The sequence below is a fragment of the Pseudoliparis swirei genome, chromosome 18 (assembly GCF_029220125.1).
Source record: "Pseudoliparis swirei isolate HS2019 ecotype Mariana Trench chromosome 18, NWPU_hadal_v1, whole genome shotgun sequence".
Classification (NCBI taxonomy): domain Eukaryota; kingdom Metazoa; phylum Chordata; class Actinopteri; order Perciformes; family Liparidae; genus Pseudoliparis; species Pseudoliparis swirei.
Genome location: NC_079405.1, coordinates 20,995,499 through 21,018,775, shown reverse-complemented (window position 1 = coordinate 21,018,775; position 23,277 = coordinate 20,995,499). Strand labels below are relative to the sequence as shown.

Here is a 23,277-nt window from a genome sequence, read left to right as displayed (position 1 = left end):
AAACCAAGAAATGTCTCCTTGATTGTTTTTGGCTCATGTGATGACATCTGTAATGTATTCTATCTTTCGTTCTAAAATGTATTCGCCACACACACACACACACACACACACACACACACACACACACACACACACTTACCATCAAACTCAGCAGGGCCCACTCCTACTATGATGATAGACATGGGTAGGGAGGCTGCCTGTGGAGACAGCGCAGGAGGGGTGTGAGCCATGTAATGTTCCCCCACAAAATAAATACACACTGTGCATATCATGCTCGAATGTCCAATATATACACGCGCTGGAGTAGACTTTGCTGCAATGAGAATAAAATATGTTTGGACCATTTTTCATGTCTTGCCACAAAGAGTCTGTTGTTCTGCTTCGGTTGTCCGTTCATCAACAAAATGAACGTGTTTTTTTTACTGACATTGTGACGTATGCAGGAAATATGAGGAATAAAGTTTGAGTGGGCATGGCTGGGCTCAAATGTCAATCTCTGCAACAACAGAGTTTCTTATTGCTCCAGTTCTCTTGCTCACAATGCACAATGTGCAAATCATGAGATGTTATACTTTTTTACTTTAGTGCTGTTTTGTAATGGAATGATCGGAGATTAAATTAACGTAGAACTCTCATTGGAGTGGTTTCCATACCGATAGCAGTATCTATTTTAAGTTAGGATTAACCTCCCGTTTTCATCGCATGCCTCCACGGTTAACGGATAATAAAAAAAACTGGGGAACAGTGTTGATGAAGTCATGTAAAACGAACTTCAATTTTCAGCTTTAGGGCCATATTAATTGAATTGAATTGAATTCAGTTTATTTTATATAGCCCAACATCACAAATTACAAATGTTGCTTAAAAGGGCTTTATAATCTGTACACATAGGAAATCCCTAACCCAGGACCTCACATCGGATCAGGAAAAACTCCCATTTAGAAAAAAAACTTTCGGGGGGAAATAAGGGAAGAAAGCTTCAGGAGAGCAACAGAGGAGGATCCTTCTCCAGGATGGACAGATGCAATAGATGTCATGTGTACAGAAGGAATCATTACAGTTACAACACATTCAATGAGTATGACAGAGTGTATGAATAGTTGGTAGTAGGTAAGGACCAAGATCCAGACCTCCACAATCCATCAGGCAGATAATATCTCTTTTCACTTGTGCCTTAGGACATTAGTGCCTCTTTATATAGAGAGCTGAGATTGTTCTGCCATTTTGGATGTAGAACACATGGGTATGTGTCATATGCAAGTGCTTTTAAAAGGTGAATTTAAGAAATTGGGTCAAATTGAGAAAAAGACCCCAGTCCCTACAGGGTTAACCAGCAATCTATATCGAAAAAATCACTTCAGAAACTGTCACTCAACTGCAGTAAAATCCAAGCCTCAAATATCCAGTTGTTTGCTCCCGACTGAACAAACATCTCCTCTAAAACCATTCTATTTAAACCTTACTTTTGTAACATACGATACGATTCTTCATAACACAGGTAAATAATGTACGAATGGTCCTTATCGGTGTTATTTGCTCATTTAAATTCATGCTGAACTCATGCATGAGGTGTCCCCACATACAGCTGCCTGAGCTTTGTGTGCAGCGTTGTGTCCACTCACATCGACCACGGCCTCTTTGGTCTGAGCCATGTCCGAGATGACGCCATCTGTGATCATCAGCAGCACGAAGTACTGGGAGCCGTCAGTCACCTCCGCAGCACACCTACAATCAGAACAAATACGCACAAAGAAGTTAGGGGAACTGATCTATGTGCGTACAGAAAGTACACATTTGTTTCGTTTGATGCATTCCTCTGCTTAACTTTGAGCTTCCTCACGCTGAGTTTCTTATGCCCACTTCAGCACAGAGTCAGCACGCACACACACAAGACCAATTTCATGATCCCCCTGACGGTGATCATTAAACCTACATTGGGAGTTTATTTAAAAAGGACACTGATACCTGCTATAGATAGATAGATAGATATGTACTTTATTAATCCCCAAGGGGAAATTTGTCGTAACAGTAGCAGCACCAATAAACCAAACACACAAGAATAAAAAATAAAATATAAAAAACAGGGATGAAAGATAAAGATGTATACAAGAAGTATACAAAGTAAAATATAAAATAAAATATATATGTATCTATACAACATATATGCATACACAATACACAATACTAATGACAAATTAAATTAAATATAAAAATATTAAATATAGACAGTGTGCATAGATAAGAGCGCCCCAGTCGACGCGTAGGTCCACTGAGTAATGACCCTGCGAGGTCTATGCGTCAGCGGCCACCGTCTCAGGCTGCGTTTGGTCCCCCGGTGCTTATGTCAATCTAAATACAATGTTCCAAGAAATGTGCAATCACGTTTCAAAGGAACTTTTCTTCTCGCTCGAATCATTCTCAGGGAATTTGTACCCTGCAAAGGTTCAACAGACGGTGTTACCTGCTGATTCTCTGATTACAGAAGTGGGCTCCATACCATTCCTCTGAGCTGTTGAATGGACTGTACTTCTTGCTCTGTAGGTAATTGTACAACCATCAGAACCTCAGGTGGCTTCCTGCAGGTCGTTCAGTATGTGTATTGACATGTTAAACTAATGCACACCGCCAGCACAGGCGTCTCATGATTTTGTCCACATAAAACGGCATTCATCTGTGGTAGTCTGGCTCTCCACTGGTGTGTGTGTGTGTGTGTGTGTGTGTGTGTGTGTGTGTGTGTGTAATGTGGGGATCCCAGCAGGGAGAAGGAAGACCTGCTGTCTGACTCACTCAGTGCGTTTACATGATGGTATAATTCGAATCTTGCTTTAGTCGGACTATGCTATCTTTTGGGGGATCTGCTATTATCCCAATATACATGGCAGTGAGTAATTCGAATCATTGGCCGAAAGCATGTCATATCCGATACCATAGGCGGCGCTGTTTTCATTACAACTCGTGGTGATACAGCCATTTCCGCTTGACCTCTTCACCACTATCAACAACCAACAACAACAACATCAACATTTCGAGAAAGATGGCGAACAGAGAGCAAGGTTAAGCATATATTCTGTCCAGAAATGTGTGGTGGCTCTTGTGTTCTCCATAGCGTTGTTTGTTTTTTTTCTGCCGGCCAGGCTCCCGGCAGTGACAATTTATCGTCTCTTTCGACTTCCGGGTCACGACATGGGAGGGATGGAGGAGGGCGGCGGGATCTCAAGCATGCGCAAAAGACGCAAAGTCCAGTTCCTAATCCAATTCACCGTTACATGCCGCGATAGTCGAATTATCAACCGGATCGGATCGAGTTATCCAGGGGTGTTAATCGGATGGTAGTCGGACCGCACATAGTCGAACAAAGGTGTTTACATGAAACGGATAATTCGATTTCAGTCCGACTAAGCCAGTTATTTGAATGCATGTAAACACGGTCACTGTTTGATTGGCTCACACTCTCAGTCTGGCCCGAGGCAGAGAGCAGGCAAAATATCTCTCCCTCTCCCTCCATGTCTGTCCTTATGCCTGTCTCCGTCCCTCATGTTTTCTCTCTTTTCCACCCTCTATCTCTCTGTCTCTGTAGAACAGAACTGGGGAAGTGCGTCAGCAGGTGAAATAGAAACACATCTCCAATCCTCCCTGTCCCCGCTGGTGTCCTTTAGGAGCCATCGGCTTATTTGGTTGTGCCTTCTTTCTCTTCATGTGAGTGGTTCCTCTGTTATAAATGCCTCAGGCACAGGAATATTTGACAGCTCTACTGGAAAGAAAGACCCTCCAAAACAACAAACTAAGGAGGATCGTTGATCCCTGCTATTGTTAGGCTCCCTAAACTCATGAATAAGTCCCTCGGACAAGGATGTCATATGTGTACAGATTGTAAAGCCTGAGGGAAATTCATAATTTGTGATATTGGGCTATATAAAATAAACATAATTAAAAATGTACTTGAATTGAATAAATGTACCGATAAAGCCGGTACCAGAACTGATATAATGGACTGATGGAAGCATGTGTTAAAAGCATTTATTTGACAGTGTTAATGCTGAGATTTTCGCAAACAATTCTTAAAGGTCGTACAATATTCAGTCGTAATTATTGCACAGTGCGGGTTTCAGATTGTCTAAAATGCTGCAGCGGCTCAACACCCACGTACTGGAGTCCGTGTACACATTGAATTGAAGTTAAGTCATGATGATGTCATCATGTTTCGGAGTTCTAACCTTCGACTGTGATTATGCTTCTTCTTTTTTTTTCCAGTTCAACAGCTAAATATAGATTCATGTTATTTATCTAATTTCATCACAAAGCTATTATGTCACATATTGACCGATTCCAGTGTGGTGTTGGTCAAACTATAGAATGATTTATTGCTTGTGTTTAGTGAATAAGAAGATAAGGAATCAAAATAAATCACATCACAAATTACAATAGGGGTGTGAAAAAATGTCCAGTTACAATTTGAAAATAATGATGTTTGAAGACACGCTTGTCTATTTCTGTCTTACTTATTGTGTTCATGTTTCGAGTTAAAACATAAATAGTATTTTTAGAAACCGTCACAGATAAACGGTCCAGCTTTTCTGCCCACAAAGACACACTGTGGCGTTAAGCAACACACAAGCGCACAGAGACACAAAGTTGGACCAAAGAAGCAGTAAAAACAACCCAATATGTGTAAACACACACTTGCTGTTGGAGAGGAGCAGCGTACTTTTTTTTGGCTGTGAAAATATGATCCTTGTTCCAATAAGTTAATGTAAATAGCAAGAGTTGTTGCGGGTAGCCATGTATATTTATGTATGGATATCACCATGCATCTTCTTCTTCATCCTCCTCTTTCCTTGTCTTTCGCGCTACTCTAAACAGTGAGTCAGAGTAAGCGAAGTGTGAGGATAGACGGAGTCGTCAAAATGAAAATAAAAAAGGAGCATTTGATGATCAGAAAGCAAAAACTATCTGGAGACTTGAAAAAAAAACAAGGATCAAGTGCGAGTACACTGAGCCAGGAAGTAAAGCTACACTCCATGTTAGTATGTAACCGCAATCACACGGGACGTAATATGTTATGGATTCATGTTGAACTAAAAATACAATAACAGGTAATAACCAGCCAAAATCCACAAACAAATGTAACACCGGCTGTACTCCAATATAGTTGTATTGGTTACATTTAATTTGTGTTCTCAAAGGATGACGACGTGCTGCACGGCTCGGTAGGAAGGTTTGATTACTTATTCACACCTATTGATGTTATTGTAAGCACAGTCCTTAAATAAAATAAAGTGTGATGCATAAGGTTTGGATGCTTTGTGGGGAAACTTGTGAAGTGTAAAACAAAATGACAAAAAGTAAAAAAATCGAAATAAATAATTACCTGATTATGTCCGACGGACGTGCGTCGTTAGGCCTATTTTAGGGGGGCTTTAACAATCCAATAGCCTATCATCCTACTTAACAATATAATCCCCGGCACTAGGACCTTGGAGAGGCTGTTGCACTGGCTTTCTCACTCTGCTTTGTCACTCTTCAACGACAGCCAGGGTTATAGAGCGTATTCACGTGACGTCAGAATCTCAATCGCGCCATCTTGGGGTCCCACTTATTAAATGTCAGAAGAAGTTGACCTGGCTATCGTGTCCGCTGTTTGATTATGCGAGAGCCCAGCAACCTCATGTCCTTCTGCATGACCAAAGAAAGATTTCAGCGGTTGGAATTGAATATTCGCAACGCTTTTTTACCTGATTTTACTCGCTCAACACTTTGTGGTTAATTCGCTAGTTACCCCTAGTTACCAGCACATAGCCCGGTCACATTCCTGTAAAACAGTTTTCATTTCCGCTATCGACCATGGGACATTAACAACTGTTTCTGCGTTATACTTGTTGTGGAAATACCACAAATGTCAGATCATCAAGCGCCCCGTGTCTGGGTTCATATATGATCTGTAGTCGCACAGCTCCGCCTCCAGGACGAGTGTCTGGATGAAGCCGCTTCCAGCTCCTTCAGGACCAGCAGTGACTGTTTGGCTGGCCGTGCTGAGTGCTGTTCCCATGGAGCCAGTGTTTTATTTTACCTTGAAATGAATCACAGAGTAAAGGCAGACATCGCTCGACGGAGTTGCCATTTTCATGGCTTCCTCCCAAGTTTCCATCCACAGTTCCTTTTGCGCAAGTGAAACATTGATTTTCGCTCGGCGGAAAAAGCAAAAAGAGATTATTGACGAGTGTGTCAATGGAAACGTGCCCACAACCCGATGTGTCAACAGAAACACATGAGAACGGTCCTACCGCTCATACGCCGAGTGAAGCCGAAGTAGATGCATGACAAGTTGAAGTAATAGCCTGTCTTGTTGAGCTGATAAACCCATATTCTGAATCATTAGTCCCACATCCAACAATGAGGCACAGCACCATAATCACAAGGCACACCGCTTTGAACTGAAATCGTGTCTCCTTCAGGATATAATGGTCATTTCTAAGGGAAGAGCGGCATACAAACAAGCAAAACAATGCCGTGGTGGGACCCCAACATGACCGCCAGAGTTTGTTGTGGTCACGTGAGTGAATACGCTCTATAGGAGTTTAGCTCAAAGTAAATGATGCACAAAGTGAACTTGTAAGTCCAGGTAGTTACAGAATGTGACTATATATATAATGTAATATATCGGTAGTTGTTAACGATTGCTACCTGCTTACATTTAGGTTTACTTGAGGCAAATGAAAGGGAATAACAGTTAGAAACTGTCTCCAGTGAGCGAGAGTGTGAACGAGCGAATTCGAAATACGAGAAATAACTTTTTTTGTTATCATATACTTAATGCAAGCAAAACTACAGAGCAAAATCACAATTGAAAATAACGGACATCTGGGGTTACAATTTTTTTTTAATGCGCGTGCAAATATACCCAAGCTTGCAACTCCCCTTGGGGCTTAGCCCCCCCCATTTCTTTGATTCCTACAAACACCCCTGCTGTGCATATCATTACCGTTTCTGTTGAAGTATTTCATTATGTAACTGAATAGTTTTACTTGAATAGATCAGATACAAAACATGGTAAATGGATTTTTGCTTTTCAAGTCCTTCGACCACTCAAAGCGCTACATGTCATCAATCACAGCCGTTTATACACTGATGAGAGGGGCTACCATGCAAGGGGCCATGTGCCCATCAGGACTCACAGCTAAGGAAACCATTTGAGGCTTAGTGTCTTGCTCAAGGTCACATCGGTATGGACTAGCATAGCCAGCGATTAAATGGTTGGTACCCTGATTGAAGGACAAACCACTCCACTCCTGAGCCACAGTCGCCCCACAGAGTTCAATGACAATGATTTTTACATGATTATAAATTGTCGCCTTTCCAAAACAAAAAACTTTTAAAGCAGTTCAAATTTAAGATTCAGAGTTACTGCAATGTGCAATTCGAGAAAGAGTCAAAGCCCCCAGCAGTAAAAAACACCAGGGCTCTGTGTAGGTGATGCAAAGGAGTTGGCATATTGTACAGAGCAGGGTATCATTAACCTTTACGGTGACACTGATATGCTCTATAGGGAGCCCTCCTGGGTGCCTCTGTGTCCGAAACCCTGCTCCAACAAAAACACTGGAATTAAATACAGCTTTCTGCTGGAAGCAACACTATTCAGCGCTGGCTGAGATGTACTTGTATGAGCAGGAGCTCTGTATTAACAGGTTCCTAATTATAAGAAATACTTATAATTCCTATAGACTCCACAGGGAACTTTTAACTCTGTAATAGGCGTCTAACACAAGTCTATCGGCATCTGGTAATTTTTCCAAAGTCATCTGTACACAATGAACCATTTATAAAATAACTTTTTTGTTTTTGTTTAGCTGCCCACAAAATATACCAAATAACATTTCAAATATAATATTTCAACCATATACCGAAATGATTGGTATTTAAACCCCACGTTCAAAGAAATCCAAAACTGAGGCACAATGCTGTTTCTAGCATGGGTGTACAACATAGCATTTGAAAATATCTTTTATTTGAGGTTGTGTATTATAATGTGGAGAACTAGAATGTAATAAGAGTGTTGCATAGACTAGATCACTAGATGGTTTGGTTAGTTTTATAAACCATTACCATTTTAAGAATCCAAATACAATCAAAGTGATTATAATATAATAAAAGTTATTTACTAGAGCACAGACTTAAATAGACATCATCATTTCTCTGTGTCACCAAATTGATGCTTCTAACTTTAAAAAGTACAACCCAAACGCTAATTGTGTTAAGTATTGAGTGAAAGGTCAGAGAATAGACTTTGCACCCCTGAGGCTACTTACACCAGAGGGCCTGTAAAAAAAAAAGCCCTTGCTAGTTGTGGCTTTTCATTAAAGCGTGGGAAGTTTGAGCTGACTGTGATGGACTCTCTAAGCCACTTATTATGAGCTTCATGGTTGTGCGGGAACCTAAAGAGTAAATAGTCCTCTGAGAGGGAAGGTGGGTGTGTAAAGAACATTGGGAGTAAATGAAAAGATAGGACAGTTTAAATTGAATGTAAATATATAATTTGGAAGGACTGGATACATCAAATATATACGCAGCGATTTCTTCACAAAAATAGGGATTATTGACTGACAGTGCCTGCGAGTTGCTCGGCGAGTCTATTTCGTCCTGCCACCGAGTCACCTCTCTCTATTTGTGTTCATGATATGCAAACATAAACAGCTGCCTTCCCATGATGCCACAGGGTAAGTGACACATGCATCCACATACTTATGGAAATGTGCAGATTTGATGTATGAGTGACATTATGTATGAGCGTGAGTGCAGGTGTGTGAGTGTATGTGAGTGCCTGTGTGTGTTTATGAGATAATGTGACATATATTACAAACAAAAGATGTATCTCTTTCAGTGTGTAGCCACCGAGACACAGGACACAAACGCCAACAACGTTGCAAAGAAACTTTAGTCTTCTTCTTAAATCAAGGAATCAAACAACACAACAGGTCTACAACAACACGTGATCACCAGTAATCTAAACAGTACAAACCAACACTGGGGAATGAGACAAACAGGTTTTAAATACACAGAGAAGCTGCAGGTGATTAGACACAGGTGGAAACGATCAGGGACAGGGCAGACAATCACAGGAAGTGCAGGGAAACAGAGGACACCAGAGACAGGGACTTCAAAATAAAACCGGAAACAAGACACAAAAACGTGTTAACGCGACACGTAGAGACAGAAATGACATGCTGTCGTGTAGATGCGATCAATAACAGACGGCTGTTTAGTTTGTTTAATAAAAGAACAAAGACGTGCTCTTTATGAAAAGGGACCTTAAATTACTTCTGCTGTAATCTGGCGCTATAGAGAAAATTACAGGGTGGCGGGCGGAGACTTCAGGGGGGCGGGCCGCCACCCTGACAGAATGGTGGGGGAAACACTGGCGTGTGTGTGTGTGTGTGTGTGTATCGGGTCAGTTAATCTCTCACCGAGCCACCTGGTTGATGACGGGAGCGAAGTTGGTCGGGCCGTACAGCTGAACAGTTCTCAGGCTCTGGAAGTAAGCCTCCAGCACCCCCTCGATGCCCACACAGTTTGGGTTTTCTGTGTTAAAGTTCTGCAAGAAAAGAAAAGTCAGTCGTAAAAGAAGAAAAAAGTACATCTAACCTATTGAAAGGAAACCAATACGGATTCCTTTCAATAGGTTATCAATAGTATCTCTCAATACAGCATGACCCAGCCTAGTATCTCATATATTTTATGGTATTTGCTGAGGCCAAACCACAGCTCCACTGGCATGTGCCTGTCACATCTCTCTAGTACGAGGTAGGGTCCTCGACACCTTGCCCTAGAACAACCTGAATCATTTGTGGCATGGAGTCAACAAGGTGCTGAAAGCATTCCTGAGAGATTGTGGTCGATGTCAACATGATGCAGTTGCTGCCGATTTATCGGCTGCATATTAAAGGAAAGACATGCCCTCGTTCCAGAGCCGAGGTCAACTCAGCTCTGCACACCTGGGTGTTCCTGAGGTGGACGAAGGTGGATTGTCCAGACGGACCGGAGATGGTCCGTGTAGATACCGCCAACGTCAAATGGATATAATAACCACTATAGCAGCTCTGTAAATGTCCACAGGGCGTCATGTCTGGGTTTAATAACATCATCCGCAGAGCTCCATTCACTGTATCTAGCAAACCACACATTGGCAAGCTGACGACAGCTGTGTCAAACCGAAATGAAGAGATTAATCTGCGATTTAACTCCAATAAACGGATCAAATGGATGTCGTAATAACTGCACCATTAAGAGGATTAGTATACAAGTCTGAATTCACGCTTTGTGAAGCCCGTCCTCAAGATGCCAAGCAGACCACTTTTTAAATGGTTGTTTTCTCAATGGAGTTTGGATTGATATTGCTATGCTATGCTAACATTGTAGCCCGTACATCAACACTCAAAATAGCGCCATCTCAGCATAATTCACAGCGACGTTACTGTTTGTAGCACAGACAGTTGGTGTTTTTTACATTCACGAGTCTTTGCCCGGCCTCTGTATAAATGTGAGGTACTATCGTAGAGTTATCGGTGACCACAGACACAGGGCTCTCAAGTTACTTGAGAGCCCTGACAGACAATAAGACTTGAGTTGAAATATATAAAGTAAAATCCGAAAAACTGACGTATTTGCCATTTCACTTCTAATGGCGCATATTCTCGCCTTTAACTTTGCGCCACGCAAAAAAGTTTGTATCTGGTCTGAATGCACCACTAGCCATCCGCCAATTCAGACAAATCTGATGGTAACAGATAATGACAGCTTATCATATCAGAATAAATGTGTTGGATAGGGCTGGCGGACCTGTAACTGAACCTTGTGATTGTGTCTCCATACTCTTATGCATTGAGTTGCTGCCAATTGTTTTGAAAACTAGATATCTTCGCTGTTCAGGTTGACCTAATTTTGTGGACAATCAGAGTTTATACCTATAGAAAAAGGACCAATTCACAGACTAGCTTACAACTGTCACATGCTATGAGAGAATAATATACAGGATAGATGTTGATGTTGTTCAAAAAGCACCTGTGCTTTGAATTCTCACAAGTTACATGAGGATTTTCACTTGTGACTCCTCTGTGTCTGATACAAGTTTCACTCGTCTGCTTCGTTCTGCTGGAAGTCAGCTCTTAAGACTATACACAAGAGTGTGTCGAACCACTGAGAAGCTCTCTGATCCTCTTCTGCAGTGAAAAACAAGCTCCAAAAAGGGAGGAATTGACACATCACCTTCTCTTCTTTTATACAAATCCCGCATTAGTGTCTCCCTGCGTTTCGAACAATACACCACAGATCCATCCGTTCACCCACACAAAACTGTTTCAATCCAGAATGAGGTCAACGATGCTTTGAAAAGCTGCAGGTTTATCTGTAAACACGCTTCACTCTGTCCTTCTGAAGAATAAAGAAACCTCCATGATCACATAGACGCTTTCTTACTTTCATGGAGACAAACAAGAAGTTTCTGTTTTATAAATGTCATGTGATAAACCTGGGGGCCACAGAAAGGGCACATAACCCCATCACTCAAAGGAATTTCAAAAATAACGGAGCAGGTACCAAAGTACTTCTTTTTCTCTTTGTGTTAGGAGCTGTCGCACCACCGTTCACAAAGAGTGTCGGAATCCTAATTCGCCGCATTTTATTATTTTCCACTGCGTCGGCACTTCAGACGCCGCTTGAAAGGAATTATTGCACAGCGGGAAACGGAGGCAGCTTATGTGTTTGTTTACCACAGTGGAGGTCCCTGTGGGATTTCTTTGCTTTGTATTACTGATATTCAGATTGCAGAGAAACATTTCTGTGCTGAATGAAGTGAATACAGCGCGCCTCCATCCACAGGGCATGAAGATGATTCACCGCTGCATGTCACCTGATTTCAACCACATTCTATTATTTGCATCGTTTTTTAAACACCGTCAGTCCGACTTTCTCTGGCAGCGAGCCCAATGTGCCAGCGGTTGAAGGCCAATCATCTTCTCTTTTTCAAAAAGAGGGTTCACTCGTTGTGGCTTTCTGTTTTTAATCAATCAATCAATCAAACTTTTATTACAGACTCAAGGTCCAGATAGTACAACACATTCAAATAGAATAAAATACATACAAAACCACAAGTAAAAACAAAAAACTGTTATCTCCCCAACAAAATCCTTTTCTAATTATTATCAAATAGAATAAAATACATACAAAACCACAAGTAAAAACTAAAAACTGTTATCTACCCTCCAAAATCCTTTTCTAATTTTTTAATTTTTTATATTATGGACTTTATTAAAGTATCAAAAGACACAGCCCTAGCAGAGAAAATGTAACTCTAATATAACACATATTGGAACTACTGTCCTTGTGAGGGAGAGCCATTTAACGTTCTTTATTAGGAGTTAATATATAAAGTGCTGCTTCACCTTCTTACTTTATGGCTATAAACAGTATACTTCTGCACATGTTGTGTTCTGTTTTCTGAGGATCCGTCCTACGCCAAGGTACCGTAAGTTTACATTTGATGAACTCTAGACGCGCCGGTTTCCGAACAACAGATTGCTCATTAGAGTTGCCTTAGCATGACTCGCCGCCGAGATTTGTCACGCCGGGGTGAACTCTAATTTGGAAAGCTGATTGAGCGGCCGCTCATGTGGAAAGCAGCAAAGTCATGAGTGATGAATCTAGACGAGCCAAATGCCGATATTCTCGCCCACCACTAAGTTCTGACTGGGTGGGAGCCAGGAAGATCATGGGATTTGACAAACCTGATTGAAAACGACAGTTTCAGGTCAGAGAAGGGAAGAAAAAATCCTCCGGCCCACTAATGAAAGACCTGAGGCGTGTCATTGAGATATTTACATCCATGTGAGAGGATCTGAACATAATATCGTTTTCTTAAAGAGACTAATCTCATCATGCAGTCCTTTTTTTAATATCAATCTCTCACCCTCTTTTCTCCTCGCTTCCTCTGAAGTTACTGTCCAGGGAGACAGTCGATTGAAATCTAAGAAGAAAGGCTTTTACAAACCGTGGGAGTGGGATTTCTTTGTGTGATTGCGTCAATATATACAGTATATATATATGTTACTGTGTGTTTCCTGAGCTTTCAAGCGCGAGAATAAAGGCATTAACCGATCACGTTAAGCAATACGGACATATTCAAAACGACCTGACAGCAAACTTCATCACTTCCTTTAATCTTGACAGAGGCAGCGCAGACCAGATCCACTCCTTTTGTTCATACCTTTCACAGTAAAAGTTTTGCACATTTCTGTTTACCAGAGGGAACTATAGCTAAAAGGAAACGCACAGTAGCTCACAGTAGCGTAGGCTGAACAACCTATGCTTTGTCTAAATATGGCTTTGATTGTATAGAAACAAAGAAGAAATAGTTGAAGGGCCCTTTAGACAATACAACCATGCCTTAAATACGTTGTTTAATGAAAAGATTTTAAAAATAGGATTTAGTTTGAGTGGTTGAAGTGAGTTACTTTTACTTGGCCCAGAACACCTCAGACATCAATTATCTGGTGATGTGGTTCCTGGAGATGGCATTGCCCTGGCATCCAACACTATACTGTAAAGAATCTCAGCGCTATCTTTGATCGGGACTCTATGAAGCAAATCTTAAGGACTGCATTTTTTCATGCATTGGCTCCCTGTAAAATCAAGAATCACTTTTTAAACTCTCCTCACCTACAAAGCCTTAATTGGTGATGCTCCATCATATCTTAAGGAGCTTGTAGTACCATATTGCCCCACTAGAGAGCTGCTTTTAGGGCTGCAACTCACAATTATTTTAATAATCGATTAATCTGTTGATTAATTTTTCAACTAATTGATGAATCGGATTTTTTTTTTTAAACATACATTTTCAACACGTTATTCAAAAACAAAACTGACAACGATTGAGTTTACTCGCCCGACTATGTGTGGTTTAATTGCGTCATTCACTTCGATGAGGAGGCGTGGCTTATCACTGTTAATTTGCTTCTTGGTTCATTTCCGCCATCCATCACGGAAGAATGAACCACTACGTTATACTTGTTGTGGATATCCCACAAACGTCAGAACATCTAACGCCCTCGTGTTTGGGTTCATGACATCACCCGTACGCTCAAACAGACTACGTCTGAATAACTGCCGCTTCCAGCGCTACTAGAGCAGCAGCAGCCAGTTAGATTCACCAACGGCGGAGCGTCTCGACGCTGATTGGCTTTGCATCTCAGCATCCTGGTCTTTGGCCTCTACCTCCGCTCTGCACTCAACTCAACTTTTTTATTCTCAATTATCTCCGCGATTTCTTGAGTGGTGTAATAATCGTGCGACACAATCAATCGCTAAGGAAATTCGTTGCCAACTATTTTATCGATGTAATCGATTCGTTGTTGCAGCTCGAGCTACTTTACTTTAACATGACTTGTTATCACTCACCCAGTCACACCCATTCATACACTGATGGGAGAGGTTAACATTCAAGGGGCCACCTGCCCATCAGGATTCTTACCAATATTCATACACCGCAGAACTGCTTCGGGAGCAATTCAGGGTTAAGTATCTTGCCCAAGGACACATCGACATGGTCTAGTGAAGCTGGATATCGAACCACTGATCCTCTGATTGAAGAACAACTCTGCTCTACCACTGAGCTACAGTCGCCCACAAGTAATTTGATTAAGCAAACATATTTAGAAGTATGCGCTGGAAAAAAACTATAATTTGCCCTAAGGTTTGAGGCTCCCAGGGTAGTTGACCACTTTGCATGATTAGTAATCAAGCCTCGGGGTATAACATGTATTTAAGAGAAACCAGATTTATCTTGACTACCCTGTTGAATGTTAATTTTACATTTGGGAAAATGACCTGGCTCTTCAGCTGCTAATTGATTGCAGCGAACTGAATTCACTCTTTTTACCATCTAGCTAGAGATAACCGTGTCCGTCGACTTGTCAGATATTTCTCATAAAAGAGACTGAGTAGAGCTGAGGGTTCATAACACCTAACAGAAGGTAGCCCTAGCCTAAAGCATACCCTCCTTTATGGTCTATATGACTGTTTTGATGCCTCAAGTTTGGCATCTTGGCTTTTTGCAACCAGTGATTGGAAGTGACCATATTTAGACTGGGAATGAGTGATGTAAAAACACTGTATGTGGTTCCGGTAGTGGTAGTGACCTGTCACTCATACTACGCCCACCCTGAAGTATACTCTGCTTTAAGGTCTATATGACTCTTAGTGGACCATCATTTACGAAATGAACATCATGCTGTATTAAAGAAGAGGACAGGTGGACGTTTGTGTCAGAATTTAAAGAAATTGCTCCAAGTGGTCTTGAGATATTGCGTCACAAAAATTGTAGAGACACATGACAACCGGAAAAAACCAATGCCTCCAGCCACGGCTCTGCCATTGTGGAGGCATACAAAAAACACTCAAGTGCAGCCCGCAAATAGTTCTCCAAAAGTCAATGTCCAACATTAAGAGGTCTGACACATGGTGTTTCTGTTGCACACGGGAAACCGTTTGCTTCTTATTTTCTGTTTGGCTCCCGAGAGTGTTTTGTTTGGCCAAAGTCAGCCTTGAAGAAAGTCCAAAAGCGAAAATCTAACAGATGGACACATTGTACATCCTGGCAGTGATTTAATCAGAGCTGATACAAAGCAGACATAAGTTAAACCTTTAAAAAATAAAAAAAAGTTCAAGTCGGCAACATTATTTCTCTGCTGTTGGAGAAACGTGTGAACAGGAGTGTATTCAGTCCAAAAGCAGAAGTACATTCTCACTGAGTTTCACATGTTTTGCACTAAAACAGAAAGAACAAAAGTGTCTCCTACCAGTGGGAAGGCGTGTGAGATCTTGCCGTCCGGGGGAAGCTTAGCTCCGAACCCATATGCCGGGAAGTGTTTGTCGCTGTCGTAGTCCTGTATGATCTCTCCCACAGCCTTCAGAGCCATGGCGTACGCATTCATCTGGTACGGACTCATGTAGTGCAGCGATGTGGGCTGGGACGGGTTGCCTGGAGAGAGAAGCCCCACGTGAATGCGACCGTGGTTAATTCATAGCAGCCATGTTCACTGAAGTTAATGCATGGCACATGAATACAATAAGTCTATAGCGATAAATACTGGCAGAATATACATGCAGCCGCGACACAGGAAGTCTTAAGTGGCTGAGAATATGATAAAAGTGTCTCTCGTGTTTAATTTTAATTTAATTTTTTTAATTTTATATACTTTATTAATCCCCAAGGGGAAATTAGTTCTCTGCATTTAACCCATCCTTAGTTATTAAGGAGCAGTGGGCTGCAGTGATGCGCCCGGGAAGCAGCTGGGGTTCAATGCCTTGCTCAAGGACACTTCGACTTGCAACTAATGGGGAGAGCGGGGATCGAACCCACAACCTTGCGGTTGCAGGACGACCCTCTACCCCACTGAGCTACAGCTGCCCCCAATGACTTGAGAACTGGGGAAAACAGGTTTTGGTTGGATCATCTTTCTAAATTCCGTAACTTGTTTCTCCATTTGTTTTCACAGAACACTTTTGATAGTTGTTTTTGTGTCATTTTTGGCAACTCATTTTGGCCACGAGAGACTGACATACACCACTAGCACATGTTCTGGGCATGTTTGTGGAAAGAGAACTGGATACAACATTGGAGGCGGAGCATTGTTCATTCCTATGGAAGTTTCAGAGTGAAGCAATTATGCATTTTAATCTACTAATAAGAACCCAGGGGAGTGGTGCACTTTAGCCTCTTGTGGCCAAAATTTGTTTACAACAACAAGCACTTAAAAAGACAATGGAAAATCAACCAGTTTCAGAAATTAAAAAGTCAGGAACTTTGAAATCACTTGTCCTTCATTCACAATCACAGGAGAGAATTTATTTTTACAGTTTTAATTTTTTATATTAACTACTTTTTTTCAACCAGTTTCAGAAATGAAAAAGTAAGGAACTTTTAAATCACCCGTCTTTCATTCACAATCACAGGAGAGAATTTATTTTTACGGATTGAATTTTTTACAATAACTACTTTTATTCCACTTTTATATTAACTACTTTTATAGCATACACTGTAGGTCATATTGTACTTGCTAAAAAAACATTAAACTACAGCTTAATGGTCAAATATATGGTCCTCAAGTAGTTATTAATCTAGCTTGAATAAAGAGCTGAGTTATTCTGCTGATGTTGGCCCAATTCTCATTTTGCTAAACTACTTGATTTGAATTAAGTTTTATAGTAACAACATTACGGTGACTCGCTGGAAACTAGTGTTGTACAGAAATAATGACGCCTTGTCATGGAAGTCATATTTTAACTGTTCAATTTTCTATTAACAGCTGGACGAGAGCTTTTAGCTAAATCGGCCACAATAAATGGAATGTGCATCTTTCCTCTGGGCTTCCTTTTGAACGACACTACTGACATTACACCGAGGTGCAGCATCACAAACAGTTAGACTTTGATTTTGCTGCATATTTAAGCAAAGCTTTTAAATCTGTACAGTGAAAATCACCTGTACAAAGAGGACATAGGCTGACTTAATAACTGTGACAAACACTGTGGGTAAGACAACAGAATGGTGGACATTTCCTCCATGCCCAGAGATGTGACGCGGTCCTACCGTTAGATGCTGTGAAGTCGATGGCCACGGTGAAATTGAGTTGTGTCCTGGTGGGAGATCGAGCACATCCGTGTCATTCAAAACAGAGATGCTCGGAATGTGACAGCATCTCCAGATGGGAGCACATTTACAGATGTCCAGATTGAGAAACTCATCACCTGCTGTCCCTTATAAACAACAAGGCAGGGGATCTACACTATGTTCTCCGAAAATACAGTCTGCTACAGTGCTGTCACATTCAAGTGATGATTTTGTGTTGATGTTCAACGCCTTTACATTTCCACGCTAAAGACTTTGTCAGTGTTTCTCTAAGTGTTTTAATTACAACATATATCTTGGGTGTAATCACAATACACTTTGGGGGTTACAGGTACGAACGCATTCACCCAGAATGCACTGATGTTCCGAATCTATTGAGCAAATATGTCAAATGTAGGCCATTCTAGGGGGAAAAAAGACTGGATACTGGTCAATACTGCGAAGCAAAGGTCATAGGTCAACCTCTGCCCTTATTTTTGTGATATTTAAAAGCTGAACAATGACACTGGGGTGAGCGGAGGGCTGCTCTCTGCTAATGGAAGTGAACAGCTGACACAAGTGTCCAGCCATCTCTCAAACCCTCGCGACAAAACAAGCATCGGGTCAAGGAACTGTAACGTTAGGTTTTTCTTTGGAAAAGCCGTATAACTACAACTTTACACTGTATCTGTACATGCATTATAAACAAATTGGCAGGCATATTTGAGATTTGTGTTCATACCTTGCAAAATATAGAACATGTCTACTTCCTGATTTCAACTTCCAGATCAACATGCAGAGACTTAGATCACAGGGGACATTGTGTCTTCGGTTTTCAATGGATTATGACAGTAATATAGTGCTTCAGTTTCATTTGACTACAATCTAACTTAATGTGGCATAAGTTCAAGTCAATGCACCACTTCAGTCATTTCTATTTCCCAACAGAAGGTCTAAATGCTTTTTCAAACCCTTCTCCACATTTCCAAAAATAACATTCTTCTGTGAGGATAATTACTACTTTATTTGACGGCCTAACTGTAGACACATTTTAATTTACTGGAATCAACCTATTACATTTATTAATTGGCGTTTTTAATTGAAGAATGCAAACCCCCTCTCAGGTTGCTGAACTCCCAAAGAAGAAAAAAAATATTCTCAATATACATCAAATACATCTTTTCAACAAACTGTGTGCATCTATAGTCTCATTAGAGACCGAACAAAGCTCATAAGCTAACACGTTTGATCACAGGTCGTTAGCATGCTTGTAATTTGTATTTTTGGTTTTTAATAATGGAAGAAAAATGGTGATATAATATAATGGGGAACGAAATGCCAGCACATTTGAGAGAAGATAGAGACGAGCTCTGAGAGTTATTGTGACTGACTAGAGCTAGCCCAGTCGGTTGGCGTGTGATCTCAGCTAACCCAACTAACGCTCTAAGTAGTCACAAAGACACTGAAACCACAGACAGTGGTCTGGTGCGACCGGGCCTTAAAACAAGCAGAAACTCCCATAGATTCACCAAATGGCGACGCTGATGAAGAGGCGGAGCTCTTACCCTCCTCTGATGAAGTCGACAAACGTGCATTCTGACTCCACTTTGAAAGACAGCAGAGTCACCTTGGAGATGCGGAAAATGGGAAGAGAGGTAGAGGACAATGGGCAGAGATTGATCACAAGGAGGACTGATAGCAAACATCATCTGTTTACTGCTCTGACACGTGACAGCCGCTGATGAAACGCACTCCGGCACCTCTTACCGTCCCTGAATTGACGTATTTCTTCTTCTTGCCTTTCTTTTTAGGATTTAAAACCTTGACCGCAAAACGGGGAAACGAGAAATGAGTTTCTGTCTGAGCAGAAATGTGTCGTTATTCAGTGCATGTCTGAGTTTCTGTGGGTGGATGTTGATAATATATTGTCCTCAGATATGGGGCTGTAATTTCTAACACAATAAATTAATATTACATAACACTGTGAAGGGAACTATTGATGTTGTAGCGAGTTCCCAAAACAATGTTGCATTTCTGATTCTGTTTTAATCAAGTACGACTGGCTGTTCTTGCATTTCACCTCGTAGACATTGAACTGGCTTTGGCCTCTGGACAGTTCTCTGTAGCTGGTGGTGAACTCTCCGATAAAGTCATGACTGGGAGGAGGATGGATTTAGAGAGAAACAGAGAGAAAAGAGGGAGGAAAATAGTTATAGTACATCAGCACCATGATTCCCATTCCCCTGTTTGCTTAAACAAAGAAACATTACAGATACAAACACATTGTTATATGAAGTCATTTGTATGTCTCCACTTTTCATCCGTCTACTAAAATTCCTGATCTATTTTTCCATCAACTGTTTTGGTCTCCACCAATTTCTGAGGGGAATATCTGGCTCTTACGTTGCTGAATGCTCCTCAATGTTCACCAGCTGGTCTGTCTGTCATGTGGATGTCTGTGACTAGTTTCGGTTTAAAATCAATCTAAAACAGCAGTGTGAGTTGAGACCAGCTTCTCCAAAGAGACTTTCTTCATCCAGTTGAGGCATTATTTAAATGTTTGACAATGTATAGTCAACATCCCAAATATGCAACACCAAGGAAGACAATTGTGACATATTTCACTTTAGAATAAAACACAATGCATTTTCATTAATTAGCCAGTAGCCTGGGTGTGCGTCCGGCGATCAACTCATTGATTTCCTCTCCAGAAGTGTCTTTGTTTGCGTACGTATAAACGAGGAAATATCCGTATGTCCCCAAAAATGTTGGTCTGCCAGTTCACAATTTAGTTCAGCCTCTTTCCCCGCCCTCTAGAAGCCCATATTCAACAACAAATTGCCAACGCAAAGTACCTCGTCAGAGAGGATGTAAAGTGAGCCTGCTGATCAAGGATTATTCTTTGGTAAATCATGGCAATACCCAAAACCAGGACTAATTAATTTCTTCCTGACACAGAGGTGGAGGTGCTAGTGGGCGAAGTGATCCCTAAACACTCGTTCCCTCCTAATTCTTCCTTTTATGTCCACCCAACAGTGCCAGTGCATCCATCACGCAGCATTATGTGACACTCCAATATATAAAGCCGACTAACTGCTTTCAAAATGATTAGCCTGGGATATCATTTGAAAATGAAAGTTTACTTATCTATTTACATTTAGATATTTTATCTATTTTTTTATTTTTTATATATACAGTATATATATATATATATATATATATATATAAACATCTAAATACATATACATGCATCTAAATATCTCTATATATATATCAAATTATATATATATATATATAAATATAAATAGCATATATTGTAAGTACTAGTTGACTGCTATTTCAAGGGTTATCTATTAACCTAACAACATATAGAGATATAATGAGTGAATTTGCATGTAATTCCATTCCAGTTTGATCTGTTCCAGAAGGGAAAATTCAGCCATTAAATCTCCTCTTGAAAGGATCGCTCATAAACTTTCATCTGAACATGAAAACAAATCCCCTCCAGCATCATCAGGTAAATATCAACTCCCTGCATGCCCTCAGATCCTCTCTGCATCCAAATATATCCCCACCTGAAGCTGCCTGCGTAATGCTGATATTTAGAGGGGGACTCATCAAGGAGCAAACAACAAGCAATCATCTCCCAGTGGGGGAGGGAAGGAGGTTGAAACATAAGAAGGTGGGTACCGACGCAATGAGTTTAGGTAAAGAAAGTGACACAGAAGAAAGGGAAGGCCGTTTGTTTTCTGTATTTTGTTCTCCTTTAACAGTGTCACTTGTCCCCATTGCATTAAATATAATGTGTATGTTACTGTAAAATACCAGATTTTAAAGGACTACATAGTTTATAATGAGATGTTCCCGCCTCAGGGATTATACTGTAGGTTCATTGTTACTATTCAGTAAATTATAACATTATATGCTTAAAAATCATGTCCCGTTTTCTATACATGTTAAATGTGCTGACCTCAATAATGAAAGTAATGTGCAAGCAGTCAAACTCAATACTTATACTGTTGAGAATTTGGTGAAGTAATGTTTTCACTTTTTAAATATGAATATGTAATTAGTAATTCATTATAGTTTCTAAGAAACCGGTGTCAGAGTGTGTTGTGTTCAGAGAGGGTAGCTTAGTGTTTACTAAAAGATTTAAACGACATGGTTGATCTTTTTGTTGACCAGAGATAATAAGAAGAAACAGAAAGCTAGATGTCATGGAAAAGGTTTTATTTCTCCGTAAGTTTATTGCCATAATTTTGTCAGACCCTTATCATAACTATCTGTAAGCCAAAGTGATTACATTACAGCCCATTTAGTGGTTAACGACTGCAGCCATCTTCTTTAATGATGGACCCATTTCACAAAGTGTTGTCCCCATTAGTTACGTAGACACAAAAACATGGGAAAATGCGGTCCAGGGGGAAAAATATTTACCCTCAGATCTTTTAGCATTGCAAACTGCTCTTCACACATATCAGTGAAAATAGCTCCTCTTGTGAACCACTTTTCCCAGATGTATCAATCAATTTCACGTTTCATATTGGAGTTTTTCACAAGCTCAAACATGAGCTACAGAATGCTAGACCATTAATGGACATATTTGTTTGCAAAAGCAGATAAAAGTAGTGTTAGTGTTATGTAAAAGTTAGATGCCACATTAGTTGGATGCCCTTCAGATTGTCTATATGAAGCAGTATATTTATTGGAATTGTTGTGTTCACTGGGTCCAGACACTTGGTTTAATCCTCTCTGATAAACTGCACATTCCCTGTGAGAATTATTTCAAAGGAGTTTATTTTGACACGCTTATATAAAGTTAACGGCTGAAATCGCTAATACAAAAGCCAGAAGACAGACAAAGAGAATTATCTGTCAAATCCTTTAAGAACAGCAGCAAACAGAGTTATGAGCTGATGACTTGCGTCAGACTGAAAGACTTTGCTGGAACAAAGCAAGACAAATATTGACTTTTACTTCCCTCGTGTCTTTCAGTGAGGGATTTGGAAATCTGGGACAGGGGATTTATGAAAAAGAAAATAACACTAGAATTTCAAAGAACCAAAATGTATGGAGAGCAGCAACAAAAGGCCAGAAAGCCTGAAAAACCACACGCGAGGGTCCCTGTGAGCTCCGGCAGGACCACAGATCCAGTGAGAAAGAGATGCTGTGTCGGTGTTCATTAACCCCAACGCCCTGTCCTTTCACCTGCTGGTTGTGCTCACATTTATTACACCCTCACCACCACCCCTACGCTCAGTGGGACATTTGAGGGATCCAATCTTGAGCTGAAAATGACGAAAGGAAAGGGGGGAAACAATAGAATAGAGAGCGTGAGAACTCACCTCCCGTCTCGGTCCCAGTCGTACACGTCCACCTTGACCGTCCTGGAGGGAGTTGAGGTGAGACGGAGAGATATAAGAATATAAGAGGAGGAAGAGTGTGAGGGTGTGAAAGAGAGAGAGGAACGTCAGAGAGACGGAGGAGAGGGATCAACAGAGATTTAGTAAAGTGAAGGACATTAACCCTCCCATGGCCTTTGTATCAAAGGAAGTTTCCCTTTTAAACTAAAGTAAAAAACGAGTGTGAAAAAATTCACTTCATACGATACAATGTCTGATGTT

General features: G+C 40.8%; 1 protein-coding gene across 4 annotated transcripts in view; it reads right to left on the bottom strand.

The window, feature by feature from the left end:
• Positions 1-23,277, bottom strand: part of LOC130208980 (copine-9-like) — a 154,047-nt gene that overhangs the window by 10,272 nt on the left and 120,498 nt on the right. For all 4 annotated transcript variants that reach the window (XM_056438456.1, XM_056438454.1, XM_056438453.1 and 1 more), the window contains 9 exons: positions 22,999-23,040; positions 19,734-19,809; positions 19,421-19,474; positions 19,219-19,280; positions 17,636-17,682; positions 15,843-16,024; positions 9,459-9,586; positions 1,623-1,725; positions 140-197 (listed from right to left, as the gene is read on the bottom strand). In XM_056438456.1, coding sequence (XP_056294431.1) covers positions 140-197; positions 1,623-1,725; positions 9,459-9,586; positions 15,843-16,024; positions 17,636-17,682; positions 19,219-19,280; positions 19,421-19,474; positions 19,734-19,809; positions 22,999-23,040 — 752 coding nt within the window. The remainder of the gene's footprint in view (positions 1-139; positions 198-1,622; positions 1,726-9,458; positions 9,587-15,842; positions 16,025-17,635; positions 17,683-19,218; positions 19,281-19,420; positions 19,475-19,733; positions 19,810-22,998; positions 23,041-23,277) is intronic.